Source organism: Mastigoproctus giganteus, chromosome 9 (genome assembly GCF_048544385.1).
Source record: "Mastigoproctus giganteus isolate SK-2022 chromosome 9, ASM4854438v1, whole genome shotgun sequence".
In the NCBI taxonomy this organism is placed as follows: Eukaryota; Metazoa; Arthropoda; class Arachnida; order Uropygi; family Thelyphonidae; genus Mastigoproctus; species Mastigoproctus giganteus.
The window spans coordinates 87,424,606-87,451,510 of NC_143583.1; the positions used below are offsets into that span (position 1 = coordinate 87,424,606).

Below are 26,905 nucleotides of genomic sequence, written 5' to 3' on the forward strand. Positions count from 1 at the left end.
AGAAACGTACTGTCACTGCTGTCATTAACAACCCTGCTAACCTTTGTATCATCAGCAAAATTGGATATTAAGCCAGATATACCTTCATCAATATCACTGATAAATATAGAAAACAATAAACCCTGGGGTTTCGTGTTGGGCCCATTGTTATTACTAATAACATTAGTCCCCAAAGAGCAGTGGCCAAAAGGCGGGGTGAGACTATTTATTTATTTATTTTATTTTATTTTTTGTTTAAAAAAGTCTTGCCCTGTTTTTTTTTTAAAACAAAAAAAAATTTGTTAAAAACTTTGTTACTTTTTTTATGTTGTAACATCCTTAATGTTTTGTTGTTGTTGGCTTGTTGTTTAATGGCACAAGGGCTGCTAAGGCCATATTGAAATGTTTAAAATCTGTTTAATAATCGTGTCTGCTTCAAGAACGCAAAAAACTCGGCTAGATTTGCATTGTCTCCAATCAGATGAAATAATGTTAAAGGTTTTTGCAGATGTGAAAATTGTGTTTCGAGTATTAATGTAATTGTTACAATTTAGTAGGATATGCTTCACCGGAAGTGCAGTCTGACAACATGTACAAATAGGTGGATCTTTCCCCACTTTGAGCAGATAAACATGGGTTAGATGTCTGTGCCCAACACACGTCGTAGCCAGAATCACCTCCTCTTGCCTATTTGATCTCATGCTTGATGCCCACAACTGAGGTTCCCGTTTGAATTGCAGCAGCTTATTACCACCCTGAGCCTGCCAGATCTGCAACCATTCTCTTCACAGATGTTTTTTATGACTGATTTGCAGTCTGTATACAGCACTTGGTCTCAATGTTTTCTTATATACTTAGGTTTATTATTTAATTCAGTTTCAACAATTTGATTCTGAATTCTTGAGAATCCTTCAATTTTGAAAATTTTGGCTTCATTTCATTATCCATTTCATATCACCAGGTGCAAAATCATAAGAAAATTGTCAAAGTTTTATGACTGGGCATGATCTATGGAGTGATAGTATCACATGCATAAATGGACATTAAAAATCATGTACAGTATGTGAGCAGGCATACCAGGAGTAATACGCAGTTATGTTGGGCTGAAATTTTAGGCAAAAAAAAAAAAAAAAAAATCCCTATTTATTTCCTGAAATATTGATGTAAATGGGCATTCCACATTTTCCTCCATGACATCCTTCCAGAACCTTTTGGAAGATATATCACTATACATATGCCAGGGAATGTGGTATCATGATGGAGCATCAATGGATGGCTATCCAATGTTCTACATTTCTATGCCATTGGACTAGGTATAATGGTCCTGTTAGGTGGAACACTCACTTTCCAAACTGAACCCAATCAATTTTTATTAGGGGGTTAATTAAATTCACTGGTATATAATAGAGGCCAAATGGATGTTGGTTTGGAACTGCCAGCACATCTTAATGCAGGTGATATGTGCTGATGTGGAAGTATTGCAAAAGGTCTGAGTAGAGGTGGCACATCATGCATAAGCATACAAAGAAGCCAATAGCAGTGACTTTGAGCAGCTACTCTACAGATATCTGTAACTGATATTCTTTTTTCAAGTTTGTCATAGAGAATTTGTTTTGCAGTGAACAAGTCAACAGAATCAGTCATTAAAGATAAGATACAGCATCTTGATAAGAATGGAATCCTAAAATATCACAGCATGGGTTTGTGAAGGGAATGGCTAGCCTGACAAATCTGTATAATTCGTATTATTCATATTCATGACTTCAGTCAAAGCATTTAAATGCAGAAAACAATTTTGATAATGTATACCTAGACTTTAGTAAAATTTCTTATTTGATCCCCCACAAGAGGCTACTTTACAAAGTGGAGCATGCTGCAATTACTGGGAAGATCCTGAAATGGATCAAGGGCTTGCTCAGTGAAAGTAGAGATAATAATGGGTATTCCTCAGAGTGGACCACTGCAGCAATGGGCCCAACATCAAACCCCTACTTGGGGTTTGATGTTGGGCCCATTCCTCTTGTGTTTATCATCCTCACTGATAAGATGAGGAGAAGCAGGGAACGCTACCAAAGTTTGCCAATGATTTAAAGGTATATGGGATGGTAAATAAAATTTAATGTTATTAAATATAAGTTCTTACATGTCATGGAAAGAAATATACAGATTAGCAAGAAAGGTATAAAGGTGGTAAAGAGCAAGATTTAGAAGGTTATGAGACAACAGTCAAAGTTTTCTTTGCAGTGTAAGCAGACAGGAAGACTGTGTATGTTATTAATGATCTGGAGAAGATTTGCTAGCAGGAAGGAGGATATTATTCCTCTTTATAAAATGATAAGATCACATCTGAAATACTGCATGTTATTCCTCTTTATAAAATAAGATCACATCTGAAGTACTGTATTCAGTCTAATTTAAAAATACACAGAGGATAGTGCCGAAAGAATGGCCACAGGATTGGTTTGCTAAGGGTTTTCCTTATGAAGAAAATCCTAGATGTGGAGTACAGAACCTGGAGACCAGGCACCTCAAGGGTGGCTTAATAGGGTATAAAGCACCTCAAAAGAATAAACAAAATGCTGAATCTCTCTCTCTCTCTCTCTTTCTCTCTCTCTCTCTCTCTCTCTCTCTCTCTCTCTCTCTCTCTCTCTCTCTCCCCTCTCCCTCCACCACATATGAACAATGTTCCAGGAAGCTGACATTGAAAGGATATATATGGAATAAGAAAAAAATTGGTTATGCAAGTTTGAAGTTAGACAATCAACAGATGCTGACTGGTTGTGGCAAATGTTCAGATTGGTTTGGAAGAGAAATTACAGAAGCCAAATTTGAACAGGGCCACATGGACGTTCACCCCCCCCCCAAAGTTTGGAATCACATTCATTTTTCATAATTTTGAAAGTTTTTTTTATTAAAATAGGACCAACTTGTTTACTAATTTTTATCAAAATATTTATATATAAAAATCAAAAAACAAATATTTTAGAAATTTCTAGAATATTTGAACATATTCCAGAAAGTTGTGGAAGACTCCTTAAGTTTAAGATTTTTTGGTGCATTACCAGCATATGCTAAGACAAGTTTAAAGAGAGTTAAAAATAAATTCTGGTAACCTCTGCAAGAGGTTACCTCGCCAAAGTTATATAAGTGAAAGGATAAAAGGCAGATGTAATAAAAAATATATAGTAGAGCGTCAATAATTCAAACTAACTGGGATCGGGGGTAGTTCGGACTTCTGATTTGTTCGGATTTTCAAACTTATCAAAAATACTGTTCCAGAGACAAAAAAATAAATAAATAAATAAATAAAATAAAGAAGTTTAGTAAGTTTTTAGAAAAAGAAAAAAAAATAAAACACTAAGTTGTACTTACGCATTTTTTTTCATAGGTGAAAAAACAAATGGAACTTTCAGTCACAATAACACATATGTATAGGCCTTTAATGAAAATAATTACTTATTTTTTGCTTCATTTTGAACCAACAGGAACATCCCAAGTAATGACTCAACCACCAGCACCTTTATCCCATACTACCCAAATCTATCACAACAGGTTTCTAGGGTCCTAAAATCACATGGGATAAAATACAACTCCCAGGCAGAAAGTTACGATCCCTTTTCTCTAAAGTGAAAACACCGGTTCCCACCTTACTACAAAGTGGTCCAGTCTACCGCATCTCTTGCCATGACTGAATTAGCTGCTACATTGGGAAACTGGGAGACTGCTCGGAAAACGTCTTTTGGAACATGAAAGAGCAATCCGCTTAATGGACATAGAACACTCAGCCATTGCCGAACACGTTTGGTCCACCCACCATAACATTGATCCACACCGCAATGTTGTGATTGTAGATAGGTCCCGCCACTACCAATGACGCACCTGGTTGGAGTCGTTGAACATCACATGTTCTAATAACCTCGGTCAACAGGAGCAGTGGATGTCGTGTCCGCCCTATCATCGAAGCAATCATTCTGATAAATGACAAAAGTTGGCAACGTCCACATGCATCACAACCACAGGCTTCAACATCTAACAATTAATCACACAGTCCATGTACATGACTGGCAGTACACGCCCTCATGTTCCACTCTTAACTGTCAGTTTGACTGAGGAAGGTTAACAAATTAACCAAAAGCTTTTGTATCTAATTAAATACATGTTTTTCCTATTATTAAACTTGTCATATTTATTCTGTCTCCATTTCGATCTGTGTCCGCAGTAATCCAATAGTAATTCATTTTCAAACTTTATTTCTTTATTGCCAGATCTCTCGCTCTTTTCAGCAAGAGTAGTTGAGTTGAACAGCATTCAGTTTGTTGATCATTTGTCAATTCAGCATCTGGTTTGTTAGTCAATTTTCACATAACATTTAATTTTGTTAATTGATTAGGTAATAAAATTGTAAATTTGTGCTTTATATCTTCATTTTTATAGCCTGTGGATAATATTCCTCCAATTTTTGCTTATTAGGATTGCTGTTTAATAAAATCAAAATTTAATTCACAAACATGATCACAATAACTGGTGTTTACTGTAATTATTTTATGGCACCAGCATAATAAAAAAAAATAAATGCTGGCTCATTCGGATTATTGAGCTCTACTGTATATATTTCAGTATTTTAAATACATTTATACAAATTAACCCATGTTAAAATTTAAAAACATCTGACACTGTCATTGTCGGATAAACAGATGGTTAAAATCTGCAAAACACGTATCATTAAAATCTGTACAGTCAAATAAATATGCTTAATGGATAACATGGTGTCACAGGAGGGGCACTGGCACTCAGCAAAAAGGAATGTGTCAAATGCAGAGCCGAACAAGAACAACTTCCTCTTTACAATCCCTGCACAGACTAGACTGCCATGGTTTGATTACAGGCTTTATCCTTTCCATTCCATGAATTCTGCCACTGGGACTGAATCTTGTGAATTATTTGCCCATAGTCTGTATGGGGGACTAACGGACCACGATGATTAGTGAGATGTGCTCATTTGGCCACGATATTAGCCAAATCATTTCCCCTGATCCCAACATGACTAGGAATCCAGCAGAAGCAGATATCAAATTTTATGTTCATAAAGTGAACGTATCTTCTGCTGAACCTGAGACAAGACTGGATGAGAATTGTGCCTCAAAGATAATAAAGCCTGTAATATGCTCAAAGAATCGTAGTACATAAACAAACATTGGCAGTCACAAGTTCTGTGGTACAAGGTTAATTCTATCGCATACAGCTCTGTGGTGTATATGCTAGATTTAGGGAGAATCTGCTCTGATGTAGTGGTGTCTGGAAACACAGCAGCAGGTCCTACATATGATCCCGACTTCGGGCCATCAGCGAAAACTGGAAAGAACTCAGAATGATCAGCTCAGTGTGTTGAATAGCGCTGCAGGTAGACAGATGGAGTACTAGACTTTACTACCCAGTTATTAACAGAAAAATCACACACAAGCATGCCAGGATGAAAGGGACTGATTTAGTGATTTGGCAACCTTGTCTACCATGATGATAAGCTCTCTGCATAGCTTTTACCCAATGGACAAATGGCATTCTGACAGGTTTTGTACAAATTTTCCCAAAGCAGCTCAAAAACAGATGTCTACATCGGATGGTCTGACAGGGATTTTAGTTTTAACATGCACTTTAGAGACAACTGCTTGTGTCAGAGCATTAATGGTGTCAATTGCTTCTATGTAGAGGCTTTGGACAGGGGTTGTTTGAAATGCTTCAGTAACAATGTGGCCTGATGATGGATAGGGTCCAGCCATCGAAGTACACTGTTACTGGCTGAGGCATATACCTGGGACCCATAATCATGTTTAGATTGCACAAGTGCATAGTCGGGATGCTGACTGACGCACCTAAGATGTAGAAAAGAGAGCACAGATAAAGCTCAAGCTTCTTGAGCATTTTGGGTAATGAACTGGTTGATAAAGCTGCAAAAAATCCAACTACCTTAGACTTAACTAATATCCCTGTTCCGCCATCAGACTATGCATTAACTATTCAAGCAGCATGCCTGTCAGAATGGACAACAATATGGCACTCTCAAACAAATAATAAACTCTTTCACAGCTAAATCACTGCTATCACAACTAAATCTTGATAAACCAATAACTTTGGAGAATCTCATTGGTGACAAGGCAAATATTTCCGAATTTTTCATTTTCTGAAGCAAATTTATATTAAAATTGAATAGGTGCATTAAAGCCATAGTAGCTTATGTGCCATTAAGCCCCCATAACAACAACAATAACAACTGTATGTTCTCACTGTTTTATGATGTACAAATTGGAGAGGTATGGCATTAAGGGTAAGTTGCTATAATGGATAAAGGGATGATTGAGTGGGAACCACAGAGAGTGGTAATCAATGGACACTGCTCTTCTTGTACAAATGTTATTAGAGGAGTTCCCCAGGAAGCAAGCTGAATGCTGTTGGGACTCTTCCTCTTGCTCAGACTACGAACCAGAGGGGTTACAGTTTCAAATTGAGGAAAGATAGTTGTAGAATAGATGTGCGGAAATTTGCCTTTAGCCAGCAGGTAGTTGATTGGTGGAACAGACTTCCATCTTTTGTTGTGGAAGCCAATAGCCTAAATAAATTTAAGGCTGAGCTCAACGGGCATTTGGAACGAATGGAGGGGTGAAATGTGAGGTTTCTTTCTCTTTTTTTTTTTTTTTTTGGCTGATGCTGCATAAGATTGCTTTCTTGCATCGTATGCCAGTGCTAATGTGATTGTTATTGTAAAGCTTGTTTGTTTGTTTGTTTTTGGGTTTTATTGGTGCATTAGCAACTAAGGCTATAATGCGCCAAAACCAGGTGATATATAAAAAAAAATTTAAACTTTCACTGACCTAATTACTTAGGTCACCATGTCAACGTATAAAATAACAGGTATAAAATGTAGAAAAGATAAATCAATAAAGAAATAACAATAACATGTAAATTTTAAATACAAGTAAAAACATTTATTGATTTAAAATAGCTAAAAATAGCAGACACATGGTCATTGTCGGATAAAATCTGACTGAGTGTATACAGCTCAGTCAGATGGTTAAAAGCGGTAAAACGGATATTGCTAAAATCTGGACAGTCAATTAAAATGTGTCTGATAGTTAAAATTGTGCCACAGGACTCACACATAGGAGGGTCAACAGCCCTCAGCAAAAACGAATGAGTCAAATGACTATGTCCTACGTGGGTCCGAGCAAGAACAACTTTCTCCTTACGATTCCTGCGCAGACCAGACTGCCACGGTTCAATTACAGGCTTTATACGATATAATTTATTCGTAGTCTGTCTATTCCACGAATCCTGCCATTGGGAATGTATCTTTTGGTGTATTATTTGCCTGTAGTCTGTATAGGGGACTGACAGGCAGCAATTATTATTGGGAATTGCTGATTTGGCTGCAGTGTCAGCCAAATCATTTCCCATAATCCCAATGTGGCTGGGAATCCAGCAGAAGCAGATATCATATTCACGTTCATGGAGAAAGTGAATCTTCTGCTGAATGCAAGACAGAATCGGATGAGGATTATATCTCACAGATATTAAAGCCTGTAACACGCTGAGAGAGTTGGAATATAAAATGAACCATTGGTATTGGCATTTACTAATGTGATCCAAGGCTAACTCTATAGCGTGCAGCTCTGCAGTAAATATGCTGCATTCAGAGGGAATCTGCTCCGATGTAGTGCTGTCTGTAAAGACAGCAGCAGATCCCACATATGATTCCGACTTCGAACCGTCTGTGTAAACTGGCGCGAAGTCAGAATGTTCAGTTCGGTGTGCTGAATGAAGCTGCAGGTAGACAGATGATGGAGTGTCCGACTTTCCCCAATTTCTAAGGGAGAAGTCACATGTTGGAACATGAGCATGCCAGGGTGGAAGGGGTTGCTTTGGTGTTTGGGCAACCTTGTCTACCTTGATATTAAGTTCTTTGAGTAGCTCTTGGAGACGAATACCAAAAGGACGATTGGCAGTCTTACGGGTATTGTACAAATTTTCCCAGTATAGATAGGCAAAAGTTACAGCTAATAGCTTTGGCAAAAGATCAGAATGCTTGACTACAGTTTGGACAAGAAGCAAGTTTTCTACTCTTAGCCTGTTCTAATACAGTTTGAACTGATTAATAACTGCATTGCAGTAGCAAGATTATGTAATCAGAAAATGAACCTGGATTTTTGGATGCAAATCAATTTCACTTTGAACAGCCTTGGCAAATTTATTTTAAGACCAAGGTTTAGATGAAGCATAAGATTTTAAGGTTGAGTGCAGAAAAAAGGATTTTATCCCACAAGAATAATTTCACTGACATGATCTGAGCAAACACTGATATCAGAAGATGTGGTAAGAGTAGTTAATGAACAGTGCTAAGCAGCAGCAATGTCTTAATGTGGCTAAATGTCATACAGGTGGGGAATAGCAACCAAAAAATAACTTATATAGTTGGTGGGATTGAATGGAAGAAGAAAAGCATTAAGTTGGATAGTGATAAAGTCAAAACACACACACACACACACACACACACACACACACACACACACACACACACACACACACACACACACACACACACAACTGCAGGAAATTAAACTCCTAAAGCTAGGAAAAACTATCATAATTAATTTAAAACCAATAAAATTAATTTTATTAATTTTATTGTTCAGATGAATAACAGTAAAGAAAATGATCAAAATAATTAAATCTGCAGGTTCAGCAGGTTACATTTGCAGCCTACAGGTTAAAACAACAGATCTTGGAAGAAAGTGCACTGCTGACCCACACACTGTCCATGATGCCAAGTTCTTGCCTGTAGTTGGTGTTGTATTTCCACAAATCCAAATCAAATGGATAACCCCTTTAAATCATTATTGCATTTGGAAAGAACCTGTTTAATGAATTCATCCTGTGGAGGCTGAAGCAGAGGTTTCTTATATGACATCAAAGAAGGGATACAGGGTGCAATGTCAAAATTGTGAAACCTACAACAATGTGCATAAAAATAATAAAGCTTGAAAGGTTCCAAAGATGGGCAGCCAACTTGGTGAGATCTGCAAAAGGGTGCCATAAAAGGAGACTTGGAATATGTGGGTTACAGGGCTTGGCAAGTAGAAGAGTCCCGAGTGAAGTCTATAAGGCTCTGGAGAGTGGATAATAAAACGAATGAAGGCAAAATTTTCACTGTTATGATAACAGAACTAGGGGCCATAAATCCAAATTATGAGGAAAGGCTTAGACCAGATTCTAAAAAAATTATTTTACTGCTATTGTAACTGAGGCTGACAGCACAAAGAAATTCATAGACCAACAGGATAAGGTACCTATGTGAAAAGAAAACCTATGTGGGGGGAGGGGATTGTAAAAATGAGCTTGAACTGAAGGAGCTGTTTTTGCAAAGTAGTGGGAACTTCCCAATGATATGAATCAATGGCCAGTTTGATTCCTCTTGGTGAAGGATTTGATAAGCCAATAATTTTCAAACAGCTTTTAGTGATAAGAACATCCAAAAAGTTCATAAGCAGATAGATCATACAAATTCTCAGACTGGTGGTTAATAAGCTTTGTAGCAATGTAAATACAATTTTACTATGAAGCATTATTTATTTACCTATGATAGTAGACAATACTCCAATAGTCTTATCTAAATTTTCATACTTCATGAAATAAAAAATCCATTCTTTCATTTTAAAGGGATAAGCAGTAACATTAAGGTGAAGGACAAACAAGCCACTTTAAAAAAAAAAAATTATATGTTAATAATAACATGCTTTAAGTTTTACTAACCATTTTGATTATCTTCAACTATTCCAGCCTCAATGTCTCTAAGGTGTTCACAATAATTTCTTATTTGTTCAAGCAAACGAAGAACTCTAGCCTCTCGACGACCTCTCTTGTCATCAGCATGTGCATGCACAATGTTATGAAGTGCTAAGCTTGCTCTCTGTTTAGCATCTCTTACAGACTGCCGTACTGTCTGAGCATCATCTACAGTTGAGGAAGAGTCCTTCTCTTCACCATGAAGAAGTTGTACTAGGAGAGGCAAACATCCTAAAGAAGAATAAAAGATTCATTTTATATCTGTTTTTCTAGTCCAAATCAAACAAACACAAATAACAGCTTAAACCAATATCTATGCAACAATGAAATATACTGACCTCTGAATGCTTTGGCTCCAGTTAATAAACAGCATGGAAAAATTCCTTCCCAACCAAATGAATGTTTAAAAGACAAGACTATCAGAATCTAATCAATTGCTTTCTTCAAATTCATTCTGAATTGAAAAGCATAGAGTTTTACAGATATACAAAAAAAAAAAAAAAAAAAAAAATCAGTTTGGCTGATTTTTTTGAACAAAGCAAATGAAGAGAATGGATATTTTGCATTTATCTTTAAAAATGGAAGAACTGTGGCAATTAAAGACGATAAGTTACTAGAAAAAGTTTTGGTAAATAAGGCTGCTGGACTGGGGAGAAAGTACTTGGTGATTTAGAAGGAAGCAATGGCTAAAGTGTTGAATTAAAAATGGGTTCAATTGAGTTCGATCCCGGCACGCAGAAGATGCCAGTTGGAACTCTCTATATTAGCATTTCCCAAACTGTGTTCCGCAGAATACTAGTGTTCCGTGAGATGTAAACAAGTGTTCCGTGAAAAACCATAATTAATAATAAAAAATAAATAAATAAATTTTGTAAATCTGCAGCGTACACCTCTTTTTTTTATCATTATAATTTTTAAGATTATATTTTTTTTCGGTTATTAATATATTTGCATAGACTAATAATCAAATAGACCATGGAACACTTTATTTTGGCAGACTTTTGCCTAAAGAAGTATGCGTAGGGGTAATGACATCTATGAAAAAGTAGCAACGTAGTAATCTAATGTGCCATCCGTATGTGATTTAGTACACAGGCCTAGAGTACACAGGTTGAAGGAGAGGGGGAAGTGACCCAATATCATAACTGAACTCACTTCCTAATATAAATTTTTGATTATCAGTATTTCGAAAGGCAAGCGCTTCTAGTATTGCAAATGTGGTCAAACTTCAAAGTGAGGATGAACAATCACAGCCTTTTGTTCCCCAAAAATCCGAAGTGAAAAAACAGGAACCAACTAATAAAAGACCAAAACAAAAGTATGATGACAGTTATTTGAATTTCGGATGTACATGTGTTGGAAATAAAGATGCTCCTGATGCACAGTGCGTCATATATAATAATATATTAGCAAACAGTTCTTTGGCTCCCGCTAAACTTGTGTTCTATATGGCAGAAATACTGTTTATCCAAACACATTTCCAAACAATGTGTTTGGGCACATTTCATCCTTACCTCCAACACAGTAAGCTGTTCACTCATTTACAGCAGCAGTTTCTTATTGTCAGTAATAATGAAGATATGGGTCAAGTTTTGCTTTAAAACTGGAAAAACCGCAAGTTACATACTTGATGCATATTGTATATGTATTATGGAAATAAAGATTTGCCATGGTTGCTAATCTAGTTGACCTTCTTTGAACTCTCTCCAAACATAAGTTTAATCTAAAAATAGCACACAGGAACTCTATAATGAGCCAAACACAAATTTTCAAATGCCACTATTGTTGCAAAGAGAGTAGGGAGACTGTCAGAAGTGACAAAAATCTGGATGGCCCTCAACTTCTGCAAAACTTTGAAATAAAATGACAAGATTAACTGCCACTGCTTAGCTCTTATCTCCATCGAATTCTGTCATCCCATCTTAATGAAAATGCTGAACATGAGACATATTTCTAGTCAGTGCCATAGCTGCTAACAGAAATACAACATGAACAGTTTTTTTTTTTTTTTTTATGAAAACCTCAAACACGAAAGGTATCAACCTATAGTACTTAGTACCGTGATTGGGTTGAAGGAGAAGTATGGGGGGGGGGAATGCCGGAGACTTTTCTCTAGAGACTAAACATGGGTTTCACCACTTCAAGCCTCCAATAAGCAAAGTGGTGGTATTTCACCGGTTGATGAAAGTCATCTACCACAGTGCCAGCAAGTCAGTTGTTGATCTTGAAATCAAACAGTAATCCCAGTGGATAGTTGCAACCCTTCCCACACACACACACACACACACACACACACACACACACACACACACACACACACACACACACACACACACACACACACACACACACACACACACACACACACACACACAAAGCAATTGTATAGCAAAACAAAAGGTATGTTGCTGGCATTTTTGACTGAGAGGGCACTGTCTAACATGAATATATTAATAAGAGTTCTACACAAATTCTGAGATGCCTTTTGTCACTATCTGAACAAATGTTTTGGCTAAACACAATCACGAGTCCAGCTCTGTGCACTCATATATTGATACGGAAGTTATATATCATAACTTGATACGGAAGTTATATAAACGGAACTTGTAGATAATATTTGATACTGAAAAATATATACAGCGTTATAACTGTGTTGGGATACAAGTTTAGGGTTATAATTTTGTACTAAAATTGAAATTTTATTGAAATTAAATCGAAATCATGACTCAGAGCAGAGCAGCAAAGCAAAAGACTCAAGCTAATGGGAGTGCTGTGGCTCAGAGGAGAAATGAGGGGGGGGGCAGTTGCCCTCTGAATCACAGCCTTTTAAAATGCACTGCTTGCATAATGTTTGCGGAGCAATCGAGCACAGGACATGATATTGCCATGGGGGATGTCTTTGTGTGTGTGCGATGCAAGGAATGTAACGAAATCAGGCAACATCTCAGCATTGTTATGGGCCTATATGAGAGCTTGAAGGACAGGGTGGATGCCCTCGAAGGATCTAAAGTGAGGGGCCCATCAAGCTCTCAGCTGCCCACATCAATGCCAGAGCTTGCACTTGGTCATCACGCAACACAGCGGCAACCCCCAAGGCAGAATGCGATGGTGCCACAGGAACTAGTAGTTAGTGACTCTATTGTCAGGGAAACGGGGAACATGCTTTGTAAAAAGGATAGGTGGAACAGGACCAGGGCATGTCTGCCAGGGGCAAACGTTGATGACGTTGTAGAGTGATTATCATCTTTCAAGGGCGCAAAAGGTGATATAGTTGTACATGTTGCTACTAATGATATTAAGAGTAGGAGACCGGCAGAACTACTTAACAAGTACAGGTCACTGTTGAAAAAAAGCCATGAATTAGGGTTGAATTTGAAAGTGTCTGCAATTCTGCCCAGACACGATAGGAGGGAGTATATGATGAGAGCCTTGTCGATCAATTCGGCCCCGGAAAGATTGTGCAAGGCTCAAGGGATAGAATTTTTTTCAGCCTGGTCTGTACTTGTTAACAGAAGGGACTGCTTCTACAGGGATGGGATACACTTAAATAGAAAGGGTGCAAGAATATTTGCTGATGCTATCGAAGCAGTGTTAGGTGGGTCAGAAAACTGCTAGCTTTGGGGGGGGATACAAGGACTAATAGATTAACAGTAGCCAATGGCAGATGTGAAAGTGATTCTTGCATTGCTTCTATTGGAATGAGCAGAAGCCTGGAAAACAAGATGCAGGATATTTCAGACACTGCTGGGAGTCATTGAGGTACAAGTAAACACATGGGTTGTGTTAGAGTAGCTAAGAAAAAGAACAGGTGCATGTATACCTGCGTGTACACCAATGCTAGAAGTTTGGTAAATAAATTTGATGAATTTGAGGTATTGCTCAAAGCATCAAAGGCAGATATTGTTGGGAAATCAGAGACGTGGTGTCACACAGATATAAGGAATGCAGAAGTAGAATTTGGGGAGTACAACGTCTACAGAAAGGATAGGAAGGGTTATGCTATTAGTTAAGAAACACGTAAAATCCAAGGAAGTGAAGCCAGTCGACATCGTTGGACAGTGCAGTGTCGGGTCAGTTTGGTGTGACATAAGCATTGGCAGCAAAAATTGGAGTAGGAGTGTGCTATAGGCTTAATGACTCTGATGAGTATAATAAGAAACTATACAGGGTAATAGTGGGCCAGTAAATCAGAAAATCTTATAAGGAGGGGGGGGGGATTTTAATTTCCCAGATATTGACTGGAATTTGTGGGTTGGTCACTCACACACTAGCAAGGCTTTTGTGGATTTATTGGATGATTGTTTTCTACAACAGCATGTTCGGCAGGCAACTAGAGGGAGTAATACTCTTGATTTGATTATCAGTAGTGATTCTTCATGCATTAAGAATCTGCAGATAGAGGAACCACTAGGTGGCAGTTGTTGTTATTTGGTTTTTTAGGAGCATTAGCAACAAAGGCCATATTGCTCCGGGGATATGCAGTGGTCATTCCTTAACCTTTCCGCATCCTCCATATTTGGTGGTCACGGGCTCGAACCCCGGTCTAATCAAGAAGCATGTGCTACGCACTGCCGCTCCTGCCCACCTGGACTAGGTGGCAGTGATCACATTGTGCTTAAGTGGGATTTACTCAAAGGGGTAACTACCATCAGGGGTAAAGGAAAGGGTTATTGCTTTCATACAGGCGACTACGATGGTCTGAGACAGTATTTAAATGCTATACAGTGGGACCAACTAATGATGTTACCAACAGCAAATTCAAAATGGGAAGCAGCCTAAATGGATGTCAGATCAACTAACTAATGAGACATATGGCAGAGAAGAAAAATGCATGGGATACCTATAAAGTAACACGTGACACAAAAGCCTACAATAGATATAAGTTGATCTGTAACCAAGTTACAAAGGAGGTTAGGCAGGCGAAGGCAGATTATGAGAAATCTTTGGCAAAGAATGCAAAGAAAAACAGCAAAGAGTTCTTTACTTATGTAAACTCTAGAAGAAAGGGGATGAATCAGATTGGTACACTTGATATCGATGGGTCAACTGTTGATGATCCTGCTCAGGTAGCTAACAAACTAAATGAATATTTTGCATTGACATTCACACATGAGGAGTTATTCGGCGAGGGGAATGCCAGAGGTGTGTTCAACTCTGGCAGTAAGCTAGATAATCTTGACATAACTGAGAGTAAAGTGGAGGAGAAATCGTTGAAGATAAACAAAAGAAAGGCACCTGGGTTGGATGGGATATATCCAGTTATATTGAAGGAGGCAGCAAAGGAAGTAAGCAAGCCCTTAGCCATAATTATGAGAGCTTCCTTGGACTCAGGGGAAGTACCCATAGACTGGAGATGTGCAAATGTGACCCCAATTCACAAAGGAGGATCAAAGCCTGACACAAGTAATTATAGACCTGTGAGTTTAACTTCTGTTCCAGGAAAATTAATGGAGGCACTGGTTAAAGAAGCACTACAGGATCATCTAGACAAGACTTATGTTATAGCTCAGATACAGCATGGTTTTGTTAAGGGGAAGTCTTGCCTGACCAATTTGATTGGATATTATGATACAGTCACAAAAGAAATGGATGCAGGAATAACTTTGATATTATATACTTGGATCTTAGAAAGGCTTTTGATACTGTTGCACATGGAAGACTGCTGCACAAATTGGAGCAGTGTGGCATTGGAGGCAAATTGCTGCTATGGGTAAAGGGGTAGTTGAGGGGGAGAAGGCAGAGAGTGGTAATCAGTGGACACTGCTCATCGTGGACTAATGTTATTAGTGGAGTCCCTCAGGGTTCAGTGTTGGGTCCATTATTGTTTTCAGTATTTATAAATAATATTGATGATGGTATATCAGGCTTAATGTCCAAGTTTGCAGACGATACAAAGGTTGGCAGGGTTGTTAAGGACACTACTGACATTATGCTGCTACAACAGGATCTGGAAAGGTTGAGCAGATGGGCTGAGAGGTGGCAAATAAAGTTTAATATTGACAAATGTAAAGTACTACATATGGGAAACAGCAACCCCAGAGCAACGTATCAACTCTGTGGTACTACACTGACAGTTGTAGAGAATGAAAGGGACCTGGGGGTGGTTGTGCAGGCAGATATGAAGTTTCTGAGCAGTGCAGACGGGCTGCAAGAGTAGCTCATGGTGTATTGTCGATGATATATGGGAATTTTTCTAGCAGGGATAAGGAGGCGATTATTCCCTTGTATAAGGCAATGGTCAGGCCACACCTAGAGTACTCTATACAGGTCTGGAGGCCTCATTTCAAGAAGGATGTAGAGATGCTGGAACGAGTACAGAGAAGGGCAACGAGTATGAAGAAAGGCTTAAGTTTTGGAAATTACAGTGTCTGGAGACTAGGCACCGGCGAGGTGATCTGATAGAGGTGTATAAAGCCTTGAATGGTTTGAGCATGCTCAATGCTGATGGGATTCTGCCTCTTACTCAGAATAATCACCTGAGAGGGCATAAATTCAAACTGAGGAAAGACAGATGTAGGATAGATGTGCGGAAATTTGCCTTTAGCCAGTGGGTAGTTGGTTGGTTGTTATTGTTGTTGTTATTTGGTTTTTAGGAGCATTAGCAACTAAGGCCATATTGCTCCTGGATATGCGGTGGTCATTCCCTGACCTTTCCGCATTCTCCGTATTTGGTGGTGACGGGCTCGAACCCCGGTCTAATCAAGAAGCGTGTGCTATGCACTGCTGCTCCTTCCCACCTGGCTACGGAGGCGCCAGTTGGTTGGTGGAACAGACTTCCATCCCTTGTTGTGGAAGTTGATAGCCTAAATAAATTTAAGGCTCAGCGGAACAGTATTTCGAACGAGCAGAGGGGTGAAGTGGAAGTGTTTTTTTTTTTTTTTTTTTTTTTTTGGCTGATACCGCATAAGTTTGCTTTCTTGCATCATATGCCTCTACTAATGCTATATGGTGAGATCCTTCATCAGTTTCAAAGTTGGCTTTCCAAATACTTCCGGAAGTGGGAAAAATCACTGGGCTAAGTGTCACCTCAGAAGGACATTATTTCAAAGTCGATTAAGTACCCACTGCCTTAGTACACTTCATCATCAGCCATTCTCAATTCACTGCAGAGAAGTGATGAGAGAGATAACCATAGAGGTTGTGAAGCATTTTATAAAAATCTAAGAAATTAGTAATATTATTAGTGGTGCAGTCAACAAAAAAAAAAAAACTTCCCAAATCATGTGTCAAGTCCCACTACTACCCACTGGCTGAATGCAAATTTATACACATCTATTCTACAACATCCTGCCTCAATTTTAATTTGTACTCCCTCAATGTATGTTGTCTGAGCAGGAGAAAAGATACCATTAGCATTTAGCTTATTGCTATTCAAAGCTTTCACCACATCATTCAGATTACACCATAGGTACCTAGGTTGTGGACACAATTTGCAGAACTAAAGCCTTTCTTGGTACCCCTTTTCCCTCCTCTCTAATCTTATTGCTCTATGCCCCATTCCAACAGATCAACGTCCTACATAAAATGAGGTTTCCTTTGACCTGTACAAATTACTCAAGATATGGCCTAACTATTGCCTTATACAAAAGGGATAATCAACTCCATGTTACTGTATATCATTGAAATTATTATAATATCAATTAGTATCATATACTGTATGCTAATCAGCCATTTTCAATAAACTGCAAGAAGGCCTCTCCAGCAACTTTCCAATTCCTTCTGTTTTATGCAATGGCCATCCATTTATTGCCGAAGAACTCTTTGAATTTCGTCTGTCCATCTCCATTGTCTTCCAGGTTTTCATTTAGCTCCTCTTGGGTACCATTCTGTCATTTTCTTAGTCCATCTGTCATCATATCTTCGAGGGTATGTGTCCTGCCCAAGTCCATTTCAGTTCTTTAGTTTTGATAAGAATGTCCTTGACTTGAGTTTGCTGCCTAATCCATGTGTTTCTCTTCTTATCCAACAGTCTGATTCCTAATATAATTCATTCCATTCTTCATTGTGTAGTTTCAGCTTTTCTTCCATTCTATTGGGGAGTGCTCAAGTTTCACTCCCATAAGTCATAGTGCTGAGTATACATTGGTTCATTATTTTACATTTCAGACAAATTGCAATATTGCTCCTCAGTATTAATTCTTATTAATTCCTGCTTATTAATGACCATTGTGAAAAACTTGTAAATGTGGGATAACAAACTAATCAGTCTATAATTTCCAATTTCTGATTTATCTCCTTTCTTGTGCAGCAAAATCATGACTGCATTATTCCATTTATTAAGCATCAAGCCTTTCCTAATGTATTTTGTGAAGAGTTTTGCCAGTTTGTGTCATGTCTCTTCCTTCTCATTTTAACAGTTCTACAGTAACTTCATCTTTTCTTGAGGCTTTGATTCTTCATTTTCTTCAATGCATGTTCTACCTCATCAAGAAGGATATCGGGTATGTTGTATGTGTTGCTAATTTGTGATCCACCTTCCTCACTGCTGACATATGGGGAAGATGGATCACAAATGGCAAATTATGCCTTTTCTGCTATTTATAAGTGCACTATTCTTCAGTTTCAGTATCATTTGTCTTTCTGTATTACTGCTCATGTTTGTTTGTTTGTTATTTGGTTTTTAGGAGCATTAGCAACTAATGCCATATTGCTCCGGGGATATGCAGTGGTTATTCCCTGACCTTTCCGCATCCTCCGTATTTGGTGGTCACGGGCTCGAACCCCGGTCTAATTAAGAAGCATGTGCTATGCACTGCTGCTCCTGCTCACCTGGCTATGGAGGCACCCCTGCTCATGGCTGCTGATTTAATTCCTTTGTTTTCCCTTAATGCTTGTTCTACTTTTCTTGTGTTAAATCTTATGTCCTGTCTGAGTCTCTTTCTAATGGCTTTGCATAACTCAGTATACTCAATTTTATCCTTGTTCCTGTTTATCTTGCTCTTCATTTGTTGTCTTCAGTTGATCATGACAATGTCTCTTGACTAATTTTTTCTTCTTTGAATTTCTTTTTACCTATAGGTTTCTCAGGCATTATCATTTTCAGAAAGTCGTATTCTTCCTCCATATCTTAGTCCTGAAAGGTTTGCAGAAGCTCAAACTTGCTCTTAAGTTCCAGTACATACTGCTTTTTCTCCTCTTCTGTTATCTCAAAGACCTTTGTATTATTTACTAGATTCAGTTTTTTCCTTTCTTTTCTTGTATCAATATCAAGTGTGCATCTTACCATTCTGTGATCACTTCCAACATTTACCTTGTTCAAGACTAACATTATTCAAAATATATCTTGTTATAGAGGATGAAGTCAATTTCATTAGTTGTTAATCCATTTGGGCTCTTCCACGTCCACTTTCTGTTCACCCTTTTCTTGAAAAAAAAAAAAGAGTTCATTATGAGCATTCCTCAAGATTCCGCAAATTCTACAAGTCTTTCACCTCTTTCACCAATTCCGAAGTTTCCATTTCTGTGCTGTTTTGTCTCTTTCAACCTTAGCATTGAAGTCCCCTATAATGATGGTGTAGTGAGTTTTCTGCTCATCTAGAAGTCTCTCAATTTCGGTGTACATTTCTTCAACCTCTTCATTATCATGGCTCGATGTTGGTTCATATATCATTATAACCTTGTACCTCTTGGAAATCCTGAGTAGTAGTCTTGACACCCTTGCTGATGTGCTTTGATTTCCAAAATGTTGTTTTTAATCTCTTTATGGACCAGAAAGCCAACTCCGCCTTCGCTTTTTACACTGTTTCCATTGGTGTACAGCAGATTTCCACTTGATAAACTTATGTGATTCATTTCTTCTTGTCTAAGCCAAGCCAAGATATTCCAATTCACATTTTCTAATTCCTTTTCCAGGTCTAGTATCCTATCTTTGTCGAAGAGCGACCTTACGTTGTAACATGCCAAGTTCAGTATCCATGCATGTCAGCCTGGTCATACCGAGAGATTCTTAGCACCCTCTGCTTCCACTCTGATCCTCTTGCTGCCATAAGAGAGAGTGAAAGCCACTGAGGATTGATTAATTATTAATAATAATTATCAATAATTAAAAATTTCAAATGCATTATATATAAGAGTGCTCAAATTGAACCTTAACTTCTACAATTATTTTAATGTTCACAGAAAATTGTAACTCTTGTTTAAAACCTTTAAACAGAGTAAAAAATTAACTAATTTTAATACCACTAATGCACAAAACTAACCTGACTGCCTCATGGCAATGCAACTTTCTGTTGATTCTGACATAGACAGCAAAGTTCTACTCATATCTTCTTTATCACGAGCTCCAAGCATAGATAACAATGAATACACCATCTCAACCTATTTAAGATAAGTGTTTTCATGGAAATTGTTTAAAAACTTAACATAATGACATATACTTCTAATGAATTCAAATCCTCAAAAGGTGCATTATGTGACAAAATAACATAAATTACTTCATCGAAAGAATATATAAAGTACTGCTGCTGGTTACCAGTCTATGTAACAGTCCTCACAAAAAGCCTGAGTATTGTATATTTTATAATATACAAGCTGTATGGAATTATCCATGTTTACATACACTATATAATGACTGGCTAACAATTCAAACTTAATTAATAATTACTGTTAACCACATAAACATCGCATTTCACATCATCGTTTAAACATCACATGTCACATTTTTTATGATTTCACACAAGTGAAGCATCCAAGATGCACCATTTATTTGAAATATTATAAGAAAAATAACACATACATTGTATCCAGTAGGTCCCAAACTTGGTCCAACAGAGCATACAAGAGGAATCAGAATGAAAAGATTTAATTTTTAACTGCTGACGGGAAGAACACCAAGATATTCATAACAAAATGCCGGATGTGTGTGGTGAAAGTTACTATAGAAGAAACAATGCTATCAATGAAACAGTAGAAGTATTCTTGGTTTCTTAACAATAAAATACTAATTGTATGTATGTCCAATTCACACAGGGGAATCAAAGGGTGACACGAGTAAGTACAGACCTGTTAGTTTGACTTCTGTTCCAGGGAAAATAATGGCGTCACTAGTTAAAGAAGCATTCCAGGATCATCTAGACAAGACAGCAGTAATAATTCAGACATCATGGGTTTGTCAAAGGGAAGTCTTGTCTGACCAATTTGATTGGATACTATGATGTAGTCACAAAGGAACTGGATGCAAAAAATAATTCTGATATCATATACTTGGATTTCAGGAAAGCTTTTGATACTGTTGCACATGGAAAACTATTGTACAAATTGGAGCAGTATGGCATTAAGGGCAAGTTGCTACAATGGAAAAAAGGATGGTTGAGTGGGAGAGGACAGTGGTAATCAATGAGCACTGCTCTACTTGGACTAATGTTATTAGTGGTGTCCCTCAGGGTTTGGTGTTGGGCCCATTGTTGTTTTGTATATTTATCAATGATACTGATGAAGATATATCAAGCTTAATGTAAAAGTCTGCAGATGATACAAAGGTGGGCAGGGTTGTTAATAACAGTAAAGACAGTATGCTGCTGAAACAGGATCTGGAAAAGTTGAGTAGATGGGTTGAGAAGTAGCAAATGAAGTTTAATATTGACAAATGCAAGGTACTGCATATGGGTAGTACTTTACTTAACCCCAAAGAAATGTACCAACTATGTGGTGTTACACTCAGGGTAGTGAAGAATGAAAGAGACCTGGGGGTATTGTGCAGTCAGATATGAAGTTTTCTGAGCAGTGCAGACAGAGTAGGTCATGGGGTGTCTTGTCAATGATATACAGGAATTTTGCAAGCAGGGATAAGGAGGTGATTATCCCCTTGTATAAGGATATGGTCGGGCTACACCTTGAGTACTGCATACAGGTCTGGAAGCCTCATTTTAGGAAGGATATAGAGTTGCTAGAATGAGTACAGAGAAGGGCAACAAGGCTGGTGAAGGGAACAAAGGGGTGCTCTTATGAAGAAAGGTTTAAATTCTGCAAATTGCAGCTTCTGGAGACTACTCACCTGCAAGAAGATCTGATTGAGGCGTATAAGACCTTGAATGGATTGAGCAGGCTCAATGCTGATGGAATTCTTCCTCTTGCTCAGATTACAAACCTGAGGGGACAGATTCAAACTGAGGAAAGACAGTTGTAGAATAGATGTGCAGAAGTTTGCTTTTAGCCAGCAGGTAATTGATTGTTGGAACAAACTTCCATCTGTTGTGGAAGTTGATAGCTTAAATAAATGCAAGGCAGAACTCGGCAAACATCTGTAATGAATGGATCAGTGAAATGGGTTTTTTTTTTTTTTTTTTTTTGGCTGATGCTGTATAAGTTAGCTGTATTAGTACAGGGAAATGCCTGTACTAATGCTAATTGCAGATTCCTCCAAGAAAAGTTGTAGTAGTTATTCTTTTCAACTAATATATTGTTGTCCTGTTAGACATCAGGTTTTTTTTTAGGGACTATTCCTGAAAAAAAACTGATGCTAACATTAACTCAGAGCAGCAGCATGCTACAACATTAAATGCAAGCAAATTAGATAACTGGCAGCAGGAATGATTCCTGCTTCAGTAGCCACTGGCAGAGGTGAAATAGATTCTTGCACTGCTCCTATTGGAATGAACAGAAACCTGAAAAACAAGATGCAGGATATTTCAGAGACTGCTGGGAGTCATTGTGGTAAAAGTAAACACATGCGTTGTGTTAGGGTAGCTAAGAATAGAAACAGGTGCATGTATACTTGCGTGTACACCAATGCTGGGAGTTTAGTAAATAAATTTGATGAATTTGAGGTATTGCTCAAAATATCAAAGGCATATATGGTTGGGATATCAGAGACATGGTGTCACACAGATATAAGGAATGCAGAACTGGAATTTGGGGAGTACAATGTCTACAGAAAGGATAGACAGGATAGGAAGGGAGGAGGGGTTATGCTATTAGTCAAGAAATACATAAAATACAAGGAAGTGAAGCCAGTCGACATCGCTGGACAGTGCAGTGTCGAGTCAGTTTGGTGTGACGTAAGCATTGGGAGATCAAAATTGAGAGGAGTGTGCTATAGGCCTAATGACTCTGATGAGTATAAGAAGGAACTGTACAGGGAAATAGAGTGGGCCAGTAAATCAGAGAGTCTTATAATGGGGGATTTTAATTTCCCAGATATTGACTGGAATTTGGGGGCTGGTCACTCGCACACTAGCAAGGCTTTTGTGGATTTATTGGATGATTGTTTTCTACATCAGCATGTTCGGGAGGCAACTAGAGGGAGTAATACTCTTCATTTGATTATCAGTAGTGATTCTTCATGCATTAAGAATCTGCAGATAAATGAACCACTAGGTGGAAGTGATCACAGTGTGCTGAAGTGGGATTTGCTCAAAGAGGTAACTACCATTAGGGGTAAAGGGAAGGGTTATTGCTTTCGTAAAGGCAACTACAATGGTCTGAGACAGTATTTAAATTCTATACAGTGGGACCAACTGATGATGTTACCAACAGCAAATTCAAAATGGGAAGCATTCAAAGAACTTATCTTGGAAGCTACTAGGCTTTACATACCAACTAAGAAATATTGTTCAAGGTTTAGGCCTAAATGGATGTCAGATGAACTAATGAGACATATGGCAGAGAAGAAAAATGCATGGGATACATACAAATTAACACGTAACACAGAAGCCTATGACAGATACAAGTTGATCTGTAACCAAGTTACAAAGGTTAGGCAGGCAAAGGCAGATTACGAGAAATCTTTGGCAAGGGATTCAAAGAAAAACAGCAAAGAGTTCTTTACTTATGTAAACTCTAGAAGGAAGGGGATGAATCAGATTGGTCCACTTGATATCGATGGGTCAACTGTTGATGATCCTGCTCAGGTAGCTAACAAACTAAATGAATATTTTGCATTCACACATGAGGAGTTATTCAGCAAGGGGAATGCCAGAGGTGTATTCAACTCGTGGAAGTTGATAGCCTAAATAAGTTTAAGGCTCAGCTGGACAGGTATTTCGAACGAACAGAGGGGTGAAGTGGAAGTGGGTTTTTTTTTTTTTTTTTTTGGCTGATGCTGCATAAGCTTGCTTTCTTGCATCAAATGCCTCTACTAATGCTAATCTCATGACAAATGAATTATCCATCCTCCTTTATATCATGTGACAAATGAATTATCCATCCTCCTTTATATCACATGACATGCTTTAAGATATCATGACAAATCTAGATGCTGCACTCTGTGATGGATCAAGATTTGTCATGTGACTTTAACACATTTTCAGTCCATTGAAAGGAAAGGTTTAAAGAGTTATTGTTTTAATCTGGATGCTGAGGTCAAAACAACCATCAAATAATGACATAAAAAGGCAAAACATTTTTCTGAAAAGGACACATATCTAAATACTAAAGGTGACCGTAAAATTTCAAAATTGAAAAAAAAAAAAAAAAAAAGTTTAAAAATTTTTATGCTTTAAATGTGTTTTAAATTAACAATCCTCACAACAGAAACTCTTCATTAAGTGAAAGTAAAATGCACTTGCACTCACTGGAGGCATTGCTAATTCAACACCTACCTAATACCATGTGAGGCCATCTTTTGCCCATTATATGGCTCATACACACTTGGAACAGATGTCCATAAGGCTTTGTAGGGTGTACTGTGCTAGTGCTACTCATGCATTGAATAATGTTTCTGCTAATGGCAGTATATTTTCGAGTGGATAGTTGTAACATCAAATGTCCTTTTCTGGCAGGGTTATAAACATGCTCAACTGGGATGAGATTAGGTGAGCTGGGCAGCCATGGAAGGATGGACAATTCATTATCATGTTCTTAAAACCAATTAGAAATCTGTCAGGCATCATGGCATGGTGCATTATCTTGTTAGATGCCAGAGTTGTCTGGGTACACTGTCATCATGGGTGATGGTAGAAAGGTAGGTGTTACCATCAGGCCATTCATTAAGAGAGATCAGAAGACCCATGCCATTAAATAACACTTCCCAAACCGTAACACCTCCACCATCAAACACAGACAGGGCATCAAGGTGTCAACATTGCCTTATGCTTCTTTCTCTAAATGCAGATAAACTCATCGGAATGATACAGTTGAAAAAGGAATTCTGACTAGGTGAGATATTTCCACATGTAAGTGCAGTGTTGGGAGTAAGCACAGGTACCCGTGATGGCCACTGACTGCCACAGCCTATACAAGCTAATGTGCGGATATCAGTCAGATACCACAGAATATATATAATCTTCTCATACTCTGTTTTTGAAATCATCTTTCCAACACGAGAGGTTTCTTCGGTGGCTTTGAAGTTTTTATTCTTGAAGAATATTACTACCTACTGATTACTCTACCGAATCAACATTAGTGACTGAATTAGCATCACTTAGGAAGTGGCGTCATGTCCATCTCTTAGTACAGACAATGCAACATTTTATTCTCATGCCCGCTACTTACTTTACAGAATCAACGTTAGTGACTGAGTTAGCATCGTTAGTGCCATTTAGGAAGTGACATTTATTTGCATCATTTAAAATCTAACAGCTACATAATAGGAAGTGGCATCATTACTGTAAGAAACTTTTCATTACCAATGGCTTTATTCCAGTGCCGCCAAAGATGTTTTCATATCAAAAACTTTAAAATATACTGAAAATAAAATACAGTATAACAAACTTTTTACAGAATAAATGCTAAAATACAGAAAGAACCCTTCCCCATCTCTTCCATCATGACTGATGACTTTTGAGGTTATGATGTACATCATGGCGAGATCCAATCTTCCTTACATTTCAAGGATACAGCTCTAAAACGGTGTTCGCAGGCCGGCCGCTAATTGGTACACCGGACAAATCCTATTGGTAACTCTCCAGGTGGCTTCTGGATCAGCTAGTGTATAATCTTGCTACCTCTACTCTGCCAGATAGTGACTGGAGGGAATCCGAGTAGTGTGTATGCAGGGGGCATTGTCGAGGCCACGTTATGTCAAGGATCTGGGTATATCTTACCATGTGTACACCATATCCAAAAATTTCATTACTTTATACAGCATGTCCCACCCACTTTTTCTTACTATTGAATACACCATGAATTGTCAAACTAATAGAGTAAGCTTATCTGCAAAAAGATCTAAACCTCTCAAGCACTTCCTAGTTCATTTCACAAATATACCCCCTGGTGCATATAGGGGATATAAGATTCTGAGAGGAAGGATGCCATAAGAAATGAGCTTACTTAATTTATTCAGCACTTTAAACACTGGAAATAAGATCATCTCACCTGTTCCAAACCTCCAGGTGCAATTTGCACAACTGAAGCTTTACTTGGTAAGAGCACCCTTTTGTTCTCCTTCACCAATCTCATTGCCTTTCTCTGCATCCATTCCAACAAATCCACATCCTTCCTAAAATGAGGCTTCCAGTGCTGTATGCAGTACTCACCTAATCTAAACAACTTAAAACTGCCTTGATATTCATGCAAAACCTTCTACTCAACTGTATCACATCTCTGTAAAAAAAAAAGGATCCCTCTTGTTCATCATTGGCTATGCTGAGATTCAGACTTCCAACATCATTAACTTTAGCCCGTGGCATACAAATCCTAGTCCTATCCTGACAATAGTCACTGTTGGTGACAACAGTCCTGACAATAGCTAATTCCTGTGGGACTTTGCTTTCTGTTATTTGGGATTCCAATATGTTGTCTGATGTACAGGTTTTGGCTCAATCAAAGTGATTGGCTGAATACTTGAAGGGTCGCTCATTTCAATTCCTTAGAGGGCATCAAACCCCTTTTTTCAAGTTCTCATATTCACCTATCAGAACTCTAAAACTTGTGGGTTCTCTCACACTCTTTGCACTGAAAATAGACAAAGAGATCCCCTTTAGCTGTATAATAACCCAATACAGATGATCACAAACATACAGCAAGTAGTGCACATTATAAAACCAAGAACTCCCCATGTCAGTTCTCCAGAGTAAAAGCATTCCCACTACTTTCAGCTCTTTGCATTGCTGTTAAACACAATTTTAACTTAAATTAAAATACCAATGTAAACTAAGAAAAACATAAGTTATTACACTATTCCCAGGTTATGTGGTAGCATGTATTATGCTATTAC

At 38.1% G+C, this 26,905-nt stretch overlaps 1 protein-coding gene across 2 annotated transcripts in view; it reads right to left on the reverse strand.

Annotated features, from left to right (window-relative positions):
- The window catches only part of LOC150080527 (adenomatous polyposis coli protein-like), a 384,350-nt gene that overhangs the window by 162,066 nt on the left and 195,379 nt on the right, over positions 1-26,905 (reverse strand). For both annotated transcript variants that reach the window (XM_090381301.1, XM_090381300.1), the window contains exons 8-9: positions 20,013-20,130; positions 9,781-10,044 (exon numbers count right to left, since the gene is read on the reverse strand). In XM_090381301.1, coding sequence (XP_090237427.1) covers positions 9,781-10,044; positions 20,013-20,130 — 382 coding nt within the window. The remainder of the gene's footprint in view (positions 1-9,780; positions 10,045-20,012; positions 20,131-26,905) is intronic.